Genomic DNA, 12,147 nt, shown 5'->3' with positions numbered 1-12,147 from the left:
GCTGTCATGGCGCTTACATGATTTTCCGCCCAGCGAAGAATCCTGGTGGCTTCTGCCATTGCCACTCTGCTCTTTGTTCCGCCTTGGCGGTTTACATGCACCACTGCTGTGATGTTGTCTGACTGGATCAGAACCGGTAGGTCGCGAAGCAAATTTTCCGCTTGTCAAAGGGCGTTGTATATGGCCCTCAACTCCAGTATGTTTATGTGAAGACAAGCCTCCTGGCTTGACCAGAGACCCTGGAAGTTTCTTCCCTTTGTGACTGCTCCCCAACCTCGGAGGCTCGCGTCCGTGGTTACCAGAACCCAGTCCTGAATGCCGAACCTTCGACCCTCCAGAAGGTGAGCACTCTGCAGCCACCACAGGAGAGATACCCTGGCCCTGGGGGACAGGGTGATCATCTGATGAATCTGTAGAGGAGACCCGGACCACTTGTCCAGAAGGTCCCATTGAAAAGTTCTCGCATGGAATCTGCCGAATGGAATGGCCTCGTAAGTCGCCACCATCTTTCCCAGAACTCGAGTGCAGTGATGCACCGACACCCTTTTTGGCTTCAATAGGTCCTTGACCAAAGACATGAGTTCTTGGGCCTTTTCCGTCGGAAAATAAACGCTTTTCTGGTCCGTATCCAGAATCATGCCTAAGAAAGGCAACCGAGTCGTTGGAACCAACTGTGACTTCGGGAAATTGAGAATCCAGCCATGCTGTTGCAACACCCTCAGGGAGAGCGATACGCTGTTCAGTAACTGTTCTCTTGATCTCGCTTTTATCAGGAGATCGTCCAAGTACGGGATAATTGTGACACCCTGCTTGCGCAGGAGCACCATCATTTCCGCCATTACCTTGGTGAAAATCCTCGGGGCCGTGGAAAGCCCAAACGGCAACGTCTGAAATTGGTAATGACAATCCTGTACAGCAAACCTCAGGAACGCCTGATGAGGCGGATATATGGGGACATGAAGGTATGCGTCCTTTATGTCCAGGGACACCATATAATCCCCCCCTTCCAGGCTGGCAATGACCGCTCTGAGCGACTCCATCTTAAACTTGAACCTTTTTAAGTATAGGTTTAAGGATTTAAATTCAAAATGGGTCTGACCGAACCGTCCGGTTTCGGGACTACAAACAGGCTTGAGTAATACCCCATCCCCTGCTGCAGCAGGGGGACTTTGACCACCACTTGTTGAAGACACTATCTCCCTCTCTGGGGGAGAAGCCGGTAGGGCCGATTTGAAAAAAAAAGGCGAGGAGGCACCTCTTCGAATTCCAGCTTGTAACCCTGGGAAACAATTTCTTTTGCCCAGGGATCCACCTGTGAGTGAACCCAGACGTGGCTGAAAAGTCTAAGACGTGCCTCCACTGGGGCGGACTCCCTCAGCGGCCTGGGAGGACTTCTGCTCCTGGGAACTAGCTGTGGTTGGCAGCTTTTTCTCTTTACCCTTACCTCTGGCAAGAAAGGAATAACCTCGCATTCTCTTGGGCTTATGCGACCGAAAGGACTGCATCTGATAATGTGGTGTTTTCTTAGGCTGTGAGGAAACATAAGGCAAAAAAGTTGATTTACCTGCCGTAGCCGTGGAACCAAGGTCCGTGAGACCTTCCCCAAACAATTCCTCACCCTTATAAGGTAAAACCTCCATATGCCTCTTCGAGTCGGCATCACCCGTCCATTGTCGGGTCCATAGGGCTCGTCTAGCCGAAAATCGCCATAGCGTTGGCTCTGGAACCCAGTAGGCCAATGTCTCTCTGAGCATCTCTCATGTATAGGACAGCATCTTTAATATGACCCAGGGTCAATAAAATGTTTTCCTTATCCAGCGTATCTCTATCAGCCGATAAGGTATCTGTCCACGCTGCTACCGCACTACAAACCCAAGCCGACGCTATCGCCGGTCTGAGTAAGGTACCAGTATGTGTGTAAATAGACTTCAAGGTAGTCTCCTGCCTGCGATCCGCAGGATCCTTGAGGGTTGCCGTATCTTGAGATAGCAGCGCTATCTTTTTGGATAAGCGTGTCAATGCTTTATCCACCCTCGGGGAGGATTCCCACCGTATCCTGTCCTTAGTCGGGAAAGGATACGCCATAAGAATCCTTTTGGGAATCTGCAGTTTTTTGTCTGGAGATTCCCAAGCCTTTTCAAATAATTTGTTCAGTTCATGAGATGTGGGAAAGGTTACCTCAGGTTTTTTTTCTCCTTATACATGCGCACCCTCGTGTCAGGGACAGAGGGTTCATCCGTGATATGCAACACCTCTTTTATAGCAATAATCATATAATGAATACTTTTAGCCAATTTTGGTTGCTACTTTGCATCATCGTAGTCGACACTGGAGTCAGAATCTGTGTCGGTATCAGTGTCTACTATTTGGGATAGTGGGCGCTTTTGAGAACCAGAAGGTCCCTGCGACATAGTGAAAGTTAGGGTTTGACTCCCTGTACACTCCCTGGACTCAGCTTTGTCCAACCTTTTGTGCAATAACTATCAGTTAAGACTCTATATGCTATTTTTCCACATTTGATTAGCTTATTTGCAGACAATCCGCACTTTATTTGAGAATATAATATATGTCCATTCCCTTTTAAAAACAGTTTTTTAGAACTGTATTTTATGTAAAGGACTCTCATTTTTTCAATTTTTATATGTAAAATTTTTTTTCATTGGTACTGTACTTTAATTTATTCCTAATGTTGTGAAATAAATTGATATTATATTTTTTATGTATCTTTTATATATTTATTACACTTGGTCACATACAAACACCTCAGGTCGCTTATACCCCTATCCGATATATATATATATATATATATATATATATATATGCCCCCCCCCCTTTTCAAACCCTCTGTCACCGTGTTCAGCAGGGGAGAGTCCGGGGAGCCAGCTTCTCAGCGTGTGCTGTGGAGAAAAATGGTGCTGGTGAGTGCTGAGGATCAAGCTCTGCCCCCTCAGCGGCGGGCTTCGGTCCCGCTTGAATTCTTTAAAAAACTGGCGGGGGATCTCAAATATATAGTGCAGAGCCCATATATGATTTTGCCAGACCAGAGGTTTAATTGCTGCCCAGGGCGCCCCCCCTGCGCCCTTACAGTGCCTGCCGTGTGTGTGTTGTGCGGGAGCAATGGCGCGCAGCGTTACCGCTGCACGTTACCTCAGTGAAGATCCGAAGTCTTCTGCCGCCTCTGAAGTCTTCTTTCTTCTCATACTCACCCGGCTTCTAACTTCCGGCTCTGCGAGGAGGACGGTGGCGTGGCTCTGGGACGGACGGCGAGACCTGCGTACCGATCCCTCTGGAGCTAATGGTGTCCAGTAGCCTAAGAAGCAGAGCCTAGCAGTTAAGTAGGTCTGCTTCTCTCTCCTCAGTCCCTCGATGCAGGGAGCCTGTTGCCAGTAGTGCTCCCTGAAAATAAAAAACCTAACAAAATTTCTTTCTTTCAGGAAACTCAGGAGAGCTCCCTGTAATGCACCCAGTCTCCTCTGGGCACAGTATCAAACTGAGGTCTAGAGGAGGGGCATAGAGAGAGGAGCCAGTGCACTGCACACCCATATCTAAAGTTCTTTTTAGTGGCCATGTCTCCTGCGGAGCCCGTCTATTCCCCATGGTCATTACGGAGTCCCCAGCATCCTCTAGGACGTAAGAGAAAACACAACTACCAGTGCTATCTGTGTACCTTAATAGACTACACAGACTTTACACAGCCCCCCCCCCCCCTACTACAACCCCCTGGTACTGCACATGATAGCTGGAATTGCTTGGAGGGACAGCTCTCCCTGTCAGCGTCTGTGTACAGGAACTGCAGGCAGGAAAATGGCGCTGAACGCAGCTGGGTCCGGTCCGAGGAAAGGCTCCTCCCCCCGAACATGGCGCTGCTTCCAGGTCTTCATTTTATTATACTGGCCTGAGGATGTCTGCTGGCAGTGATCCGGGGACCCTGACAGGCTCGCTGGCCAGTGTAGGGTACAGGCGCTGGCTCAGGGCTCCCCTCACAGCGCCGCACTATGCACCGCTAAGCCCCGGAGCGGTTAGTACTGCGCTCCCTACCCAGTTGCCGCCATCTTCACACCGGCTCCCTGCTTGACTCACTCACCACCGAAATCTAGGGGGTGGCGGCATGCTGCGGGAGTGGTCGCCTGGGGCGGCTAACGATCAGCACCCTCAGGAGCTCAGTGTCCTGTCAGCAGAGATAGTGGCTCAGACCCCTCAGGGCGGACACTGCTCCCCCACTTAGTCCCACGAAGCAGGGAGGCTGTTGCCAGCAGCCTCCCTGTGCCTAAATTACTCTTAGAAAACAATAAAACTAAAGAAGCTCTAGGAGCTCCCCTCGCTGTGACCGGCTTCTCCGGGCACATTTTCTAAACCGAGTCTGGTAGGAGGGGCAGAGAGGGAGGCGCCAGCCCACACTCTCAAACTCTTAAAGTGCCAGTGGCTCCTAGTGGACCAGTCTATACCCCATGGTACTAATATGGACCCCAGCATCCTCTAGGACATAAGAGAAATTGCATTTATTTTAAACTACTCTGATGAAATTGTTTAATGAACACTGTAAAAGTAACAGAGGTCATACCAACTGTATGTGCTTAGTGGCTCTGCTCTCAGTAGGTTCATTGTTAGGAGGAAAACAATATGCAAAAACACTTACCCAAATATTCAGTTGTGCCCATTATTTCTCTGAGTTCGCAGTCGCTGCTTATTTTTCGGGACATTCCAAAATCGACTATTTTGATGTCACCAAGAGGTTCCAGTCTGTTAAGCAGTATATTCTGAAGCTAAAATGGATATGAAACAAAAAATAGCAATTTAATACCTATAGGTTTAAATCTGTAGGTGTTTAACTATGAGAGATATCACGTCATACCAAAAGATAAAGTTGTGGTAGTTTTTTTTTTTTTTTTTTTTTTTTAAATGTTCCCAGTGTAAAATAAGATTTTACTTACCGATAAATCTATTTCTCGTAGTCCGTAGTGGATGCTGGGACTCCGTCAGGACCATGGGGAATAGCGGCTCCGCAGGAGACAGGGCACAAAATTTAAAAGTTTGACCACTAGGTGGTGTGTACTGGCTCCTCCCCCTATGACCCTCCTCCAAGCCTCAGTTAGGATACTGTGCCCGGACGAGCGTACACAATAAGGAAGGATTTTGAATCCCGGGTAAGACTCATACCAGCCACACCAATCACACCGTACAACTTGTGATCTGAACCCAGTTAACAGTATGACAAACGTAGGAGCCTCTGAACAGACGGCTCACAACAATAACAACCCGATTTTTTTGTAACAATAACTATGTACAAGTATTGCAGACAATCCGCACTTGGGATGGGCGCCCAGCATCCACTACGGACTACGAGAAATAGATTTATCGGTAAGTAAAATCTTAATTTCTCTGACGTCCTAGTGGATGCTGGGACTCCGTCAGGACCATGGGGATTATACCAAAGCTCCCAAACGGGCGGGAGAGTGCGGATGACTCCGCAGCACCGAATGAGAGAACTCCAGGTCCTCCTTAGCCAGGGTATCAAATTTGTAGAATTTTACAAACGTGTTCTCCCTTGACCACGTAGCTGCTCGGCAGAGTTGTAATGCCGAGACCCCTCGGGCAGCCGCCCAAGATGAGCCCACCTTCCTTGTGGAATGAGCCTTGACAGATTTAGGCTGTGGCAGGCCTGCCACAGAATGTGCAAGTTGAATTGTGCTACAAATCCAACGAGCAATCGTCTGCTTAGAAGCAGGAGCACCCAGCTTGTTGGGTGCATACAGTATAAACAGCGAGTCAGATTTTCTGACTCCAGCCGTCCTTGAAATATATATTTTCAATGCTCTGACAACGTCCAGCAACTTGGAATCCTCCAAATCGCTAGTAGCCGCAGGCACCACAATAGGCTGGTTCAGGTGAAACGCTGAAACCACCTTAGGCAGAAAGTGAGGACGCGTCCGCAGTTCTGCCCTGTCCGAATGGAAAATCAGATATGGGCTTTTATACGATAAAGCCGCCAATTCTGACACTCTCCTGGCTGAAGCCAGGGCCAGTAGCATGGTTACTTTCCATGTAAGATATTTCAAATCCACCGATTTGAGTGGCTCAAACCAATGGGATTTGAGAAAATCCAAAACTACATTAAGATCCCACGGTGCCACTGGGGGCACAACCGGGGGCTGTATATGTAGTACTCCTTTTACAAAAGTCTGGACTTCAGGAACTGAAGCCAATTCTTTCTGGAAGAAAATCGACAGGGCCGAAATTTGAACCTTAATGGACCCTAATTTGAGGTCCATAGACAATCCTGTTTGCAGGAAATGTAGGAATCGACCCAGTTGAAATTCCTCCGTCGGGGCCTTCCTGGCCTCACACCACGCAACATATTTTCTCCAAATGCGGTGATAATGTTGTGCAGTCACCTCCTTCCTGGCTTTTACCAGGGTAGGGATGACCTCTTCCGGAATGCCTTTTTCCCTTAGGATTCGGCGTTCAACCGCCATGCCGTCAAACGCAGCCGCGGTAAGTCTTGGAATAGACACGGTCCCTGCTGAAGCAGGTCCCGTCTTAGAGGTAGAGGCCACGGATCTTCCGTGAGCATCTCCTGAAGTTCCGGGTACCAAGTTCTTCTTGGCCAATCCGGAGCCACGAGTATCGTTCTTACTTCCCTTTGCCGTATAATTCTCAGTACTTTTGGTATGAGAGGCAGAGGAGGAAACACATACACTGACTGGTACACCCATGGTGTTACCAGAGCGTCTACAGCTATTGCCTGAGGGTCTCTTGACCTGGCGCAATACCTGTCCAGTTTTTTGTTGAGGCGGGACGCCATCATGTCCACCATTGGTCTTTCCCAATGGACCACAATCATGTGGAAGACTTCTGGATGAAGTCCCCACTCTCCCGGGTGCAGATCGTGTCTGCTGAGGAAGTCTGCTTCCCAGTTGTCCACTCCCGGGATGAACACAACTGACAGTGCTAACACATGATTTTCTGCCCAGCGGAGAATCCTTGCAGCTTCTGCCATTGCCCTCCTGCTTCTTGTGCCGCCCTGTCTGTTTACGTGGGCGACTGCCGTGATGTTGTCCGACTGAATCAACACCGGCTGACCCTGAAGCAGAGGTTTTGCCAGGCTTAGAGCATTGTAGATTGCTCTTAGCTCCAGTATATTTATGTGAAGAGACGTCTCCAGGCTTGACCACACGCCCTGGAAGTTTCTTCCCTGTGTGACCGCTCCCCAGCCTCTCAGGCTGGCATCCGTGGTCACTAGGACCCAGTTCTGTATGCCGAATCTGCGGCCCTCTAACAGATGAGCACTCTGCAACCACCATAGCAGAGACACTCTTGTCCTTGTGGACAATTTTATCCGCTGATGCATCTGCAGATGCGATCCGGACCATTTGTCCAGCAGATCCCACTGAAAAGTTCGTGCATGGAATCTGCCGAATGGAATCGCTTCGTAAGAAGCTACCATTTTTCCCAGGACTCTTGTGCATTGATGCACAGATACTTTTCCTGGTTTTAGGAGGTTCCTGACTAGATCGGATAACTCCCTGGCTTTCTCCTCCGGAAGAAATACCTTTTTCTGAACAGTGTCCAGAATCATCCCTAGGAACAACAGACGTGTCGTCGGGATCAGTTGGGATTTTGGAAAATTCAGAATCCACCCGTGTTGTTGGAGCACTACTTGGGTTAGTGCTACTCCGACCTCCAGCTGTTCTCTGGATCTTGCCCTTATCAGGAGATCGTCCAAGTAAGGGATAATTAAGACGACTTCTCTTCGAAGAAGGATCATCATTTCGGCCATTACCTTGGTAAAGACCCGGGGTGCCGTGGACAATCCAAACGGCAGCGTCTGAAACTGATAATGACAGTTTTGGACCACGAACCTGAGGTACCCTTGGTGTAGGAGGGGTACCTTGACTATCACCTGCTGAGAATACAGCTTGTGAATGGCCTCCAATACCGTCGCCCTGTCGGAGGGAGACGTTGGCAAAGCAGACTTTAGGAAACGGCGAGGAGGGGACTTCTCGAATTCCAACCTGTAACCCTGAGATACTACCTGCAGGATCCAGGGGTCCACCTGCGAGTGAGCCCACTGTGCGCTGAAATGTTTGAGGCGACCCCCACCGCCCCTGAGTCTGCTTGTAAGGTCCCAGCGTCATTCTGACGCCTTTGTAGAAGCCGGGGAGGGCTTCTGCTCCTGGGAAGGAGCTGCTTGTTGCAGTCTCTTACCCTTTCCTTTGCCTCGGGGCAAATAGGAATGTCCTTTTGCTCGTTTGTTCTTATAGGAACGAAAGGACTGCGGCTGAAAAGCCTGCGGCTTTTTCTGCTGGGAGGTGACCTGGGGTAAAAAGGAGGATTTTCCGGCCGTTGCCGTGGCCACCAGATCCGATAGACCGACCCCAAATAATTCCTCCCCCTTATACGGCAATACTTCCATATGTCGTTTGGAATCCGCATCACCTGACCACTGGCGCGTCCATAAACTTCTGGCAGATATGGACATCGCACTTACTCTTGATGCCAGAGTGCAAATATCTCTCTGTGCATCTCGCATATAAAGAAATGCATCCTTTAACTGCTCTATAGTCAGTAAAATACTGTCCCTATCCAGGGTATCAATATTTTCAGACAGTGACTCCGACCAAGCCACGCCAGCACTGCACATCCAGGCTGAGGCGATTGCTGGTCTCAGTATAACACCCGTATGTGTGTATATACTTTTTAATGTATTCTCCAGCCTCCTATCAGCTGGATCCTTGAGGGCGGCCGTATCAGGAGACGGTAACGCCACTTGCTTTGATAAGCGTGTGAGCGCCTTATCCACCCTAGGAGGTGTTTCCCAGCGCGCCCTAACCTCTGGCGGGAAAGGGTATAATGCCAATAACTTCTTTGAAATTAGTAGTTTTCTATCTGGGGTAACCCACGCTTCATCACACACTTCATTCAGTTCCTCTGATTCAGGAAAAACTATCGGTAGTTTTTTCACACCCCACATAATACCCCTTTTTCTGGTACTTGCAGTATCAGAGATATGCAAAGCCTCCTTCATTGCCGTGATCATATAACGTGTGGCCCTACTGGAAAATACGTTTGTTTCTTCACCGTCGACACTGGATTCAGTGTCAGTGTCTGGGTCTGTGTCGACCGACTGAGGTAAAGGGCGTTTTACAGCCCCTGACGGTGTCTGAGACGCCTGGACAGGTACTAACTGGTTTGCCGGCTGTCTCATGTCGTCAACCGACTTTTGTAGCGTGCTGACACTATCCCGTAATTCCATAAACAAAGCCATCCATTCTGGTGTCGACTCCCTAGGGGGTGACATCACCATTACAGGCAATTGCTCCGCCTCCACGCCAACATCGTCCTCATACATGTCGACACACACGTACCGACACACAGCAGACACACAGGGAATGCTCTGATAGAAGACAGGACCCCACTAGCCCTTTGGGGAGACAGAGGGAGAGTTTGCCAGCACACACCCAAGCGCTATAAATATATATAGGGACAACCTTAATAAGTGTGTTCCCTTTATAGCAGCTCAAATATTATAAATATCGCCAATAAGTGCCCCCCCTCTCTGTTTTTACCCTGTTTCTGTAGTGCAGTGCAGGGGAGAGTCCTGGGAGCCTTCCTCGCAGTGGAGCTGGGCAGGAAAATGGCGCTGTGTGCTGAGGAGAATAGGCCCCGCCCCCTTTTCGGCGGGCTTCTTCTCCCGGTTTTTTTGGAACCTGGCAGGGGTTAAATACATACATATAGCCCCAGGGGCTATATGTGATATATTTTAGCCAGAATAGGTATATAACATTGCTGCCCAGGGCGCCCCCCCCAGCGCCCTGCACCCTCAGTAACCGCTGGTGTGAAGTGTGCGGAGAGCAATGGCGCACAGCTGCAGTGCTGTGCGCTACCTCATGAAGACTGAGACGTCTTCTGCCGCCGGTTTCTGGACCTCTTCTCTATTCGGCATCTGCAAGGGGGTCGGCGGCGCGGCTCCGGTGACCCATCCAGGCTGTACCTGTGATCGTCCCTCTGGAGCTAGTGTCCAGTAGCCTAAGAAGCAAATCCATCCTGCACGCAGGTGAGTTCACTTCTTCTCCCCTAAGTCCCTCGTTGCAGTGAGCCTGTTGCCAGCAGGACTCACTGAAAATAAAAAACCTAACAAACTTTTTCTAAGCAGCTCTTTAGGAGAGCCACCTAGATTGCACCCTGCTCGGACGGGCACAAAAACCTAACTGAGGCTTGGAGGAGGGTCATAGGGGGAGGAGCCAGTACACACCACCTAGTGGTCAAACTTTTAAATTTTGTGCCCTGTCTCCTGCGGAGCCGCTATTCCCCATGGTCCTGACGGAGTCCCAGCATCCACTAGGACGTCAGAGAAATTACATTTCTATTAATAAACAGTACTTCATCCATATTGAAAACATTTAGAACCCTTTATTGGCTCCAAGTTGACTTTAGAAACATAGCAAAATATTCTCTTATTATAATATTAGGCCTAAGGCAGAGAGAAGTGCTACGTCAGATGTCTTGTTGCATGAAATAACTTGCATGTCTAGAACAATGTGGGCAGGTGCATATCCCTTGCCGAGATGATATGCATACTGATTTACATGATCGTGCCATTTAGGTCTGCCTGTGTGTGTGTGCATTACAATACAGGCCAAGTAGATCATTCTCTTGTGAGTACACGTATCCCTAATGTCATGACACTGCACTTTGACTTATTCCTTGGACCATTTTTGCTCTTGCAAATTACTCATTACAATTTCTGGATAATTATTTTACATTCATAATAATAATAATAATAATAATAATATTATTATAATTATATGGAGTATATGTTTACATTTGGGCATTATGCCCATCTTTTAACATCACAGAAATTTTTATTTTCTAAGTTTTTCCTGTTTTTATTAATGACTAATATAGTATGAACTTATTTATCCAATACGTTTGTACGTTTTATATTAGCCTACAATTGGAAGCAGCATTTACATTTGGGCTTAACTGTACTTTAATTCATTTATATTATCATTTCAGCATCACCACACTGACAGACATCGGAGTGCAAATAAAAGGTCCAAGGTGCATTCTCTCTTTCAACAAGCAGAGTAATCACTCAATGATTCACTGAAATCTTACTGTATTAATACTGGAACACACTATAGTCACTGACTATAGTGTGTTACTGAGATACCACCAGGAAGCATGGCTTTCGAGAAGATATTACAATGTAGCAAGGTCAAAAAGCAGTGGGCAACCATGCAATATTGTCATTTGACGAGGGTGAATGCTACTAGTGAATAAATACACAACTGAACTGGACTATATTCGGAAGGGTGCGAGTTGGCATTGCAACGCCGACAATGGCACACAAACTTAAACCACTTGTGGCACCTTTAAGTGCCCTATGGGGCTGCAAGTGCGGCATATGGACACTTACTCCCACTTGCAATATTTCTGTGGGTAATTGGATTTATCCCTATTAACTTTTCTTTTCTTAATTTTAAGAACTGAAGGACATAAAACTAAAAAGGAAAGCAGGGTGCTGTATTGGTACCATTTTTTTTTATATACAGTACTACATACAGTACTTATGGTTATGGTTCTCCCTCCATTCCACTCAGGGCACTGTTGGACAGATGGGAAGGGGGGGTGGAGGGGGATACGTCCTTCCCCCTCGATTAGCAGAGGAGCAGTGAATATGTGTTCTTTAACCTGACACTGGTTTGCACTCAGAGCCAGCCTTAGGCATAGGCAAACTAGGCAAATTTGGAATGCCTAGGGGCACAAGCAGCTTCTGCTGATTAAAATGATATGCAGAATGACTATATTCTGTGTGTGACTACGGCTCTATCTGCATACGAAATGCATTACTAATGTGCAGCATTATGTGTATAAGGTGTACTTCTTTATGGCGTAACATATAGAAAGGGCACTACTGTGTGGTCTAATGTGAATAAAGAGCAATATAATGTGGTGTGGTGTAATGTGAATAAGGGGCACTACTGTTAGGAGTAATGTGGTACTACTGTGTGAAGTAACGTGAATAAGAGACATTATTGCATGATATAATGTCAATAAAGTTGCATTACTGTGTGGCATAATTTCAACTGTGGGTATTCTTGTGTGGCCATGACCATTTCCAGCAAGAACACGCCCTGGTTTGGG

General features: G+C 47.9%; 1 protein-coding gene across 2 annotated transcripts in view; it reads right to left on the bottom strand.

Annotated features, from left to right (window-relative positions):
• STK17B (serine/threonine kinase 17b) overlaps window positions 1-12,147 on the bottom strand; it is a 301,296-nt gene that overhangs the window by 68,788 nt on the left and 220,361 nt on the right. For both annotated transcript variants that reach the window (XM_063934142.1, XM_063934141.1), the window contains exon 5: window positions 4,637-4,763. In XM_063934142.1, the coding sequence (XP_063790212.1) occupies window positions 4,637-4,763 (127 nt within the window). The remainder of the gene's footprint in view (window positions 1-4,636; window positions 4,764-12,147) is intronic.

This window comes from Pseudophryne corroboree, chromosome 7, assembly GCF_028390025.1.
Source record: "Pseudophryne corroboree isolate aPseCor3 chromosome 7, aPseCor3.hap2, whole genome shotgun sequence".
NCBI lineage: Eukaryota > Metazoa > Chordata > Amphibia > Anura > Myobatrachidae > Pseudophryne > Pseudophryne corroboree.
This window is presented reverse-complemented; position numbering and strand designations above follow the sequence as displayed.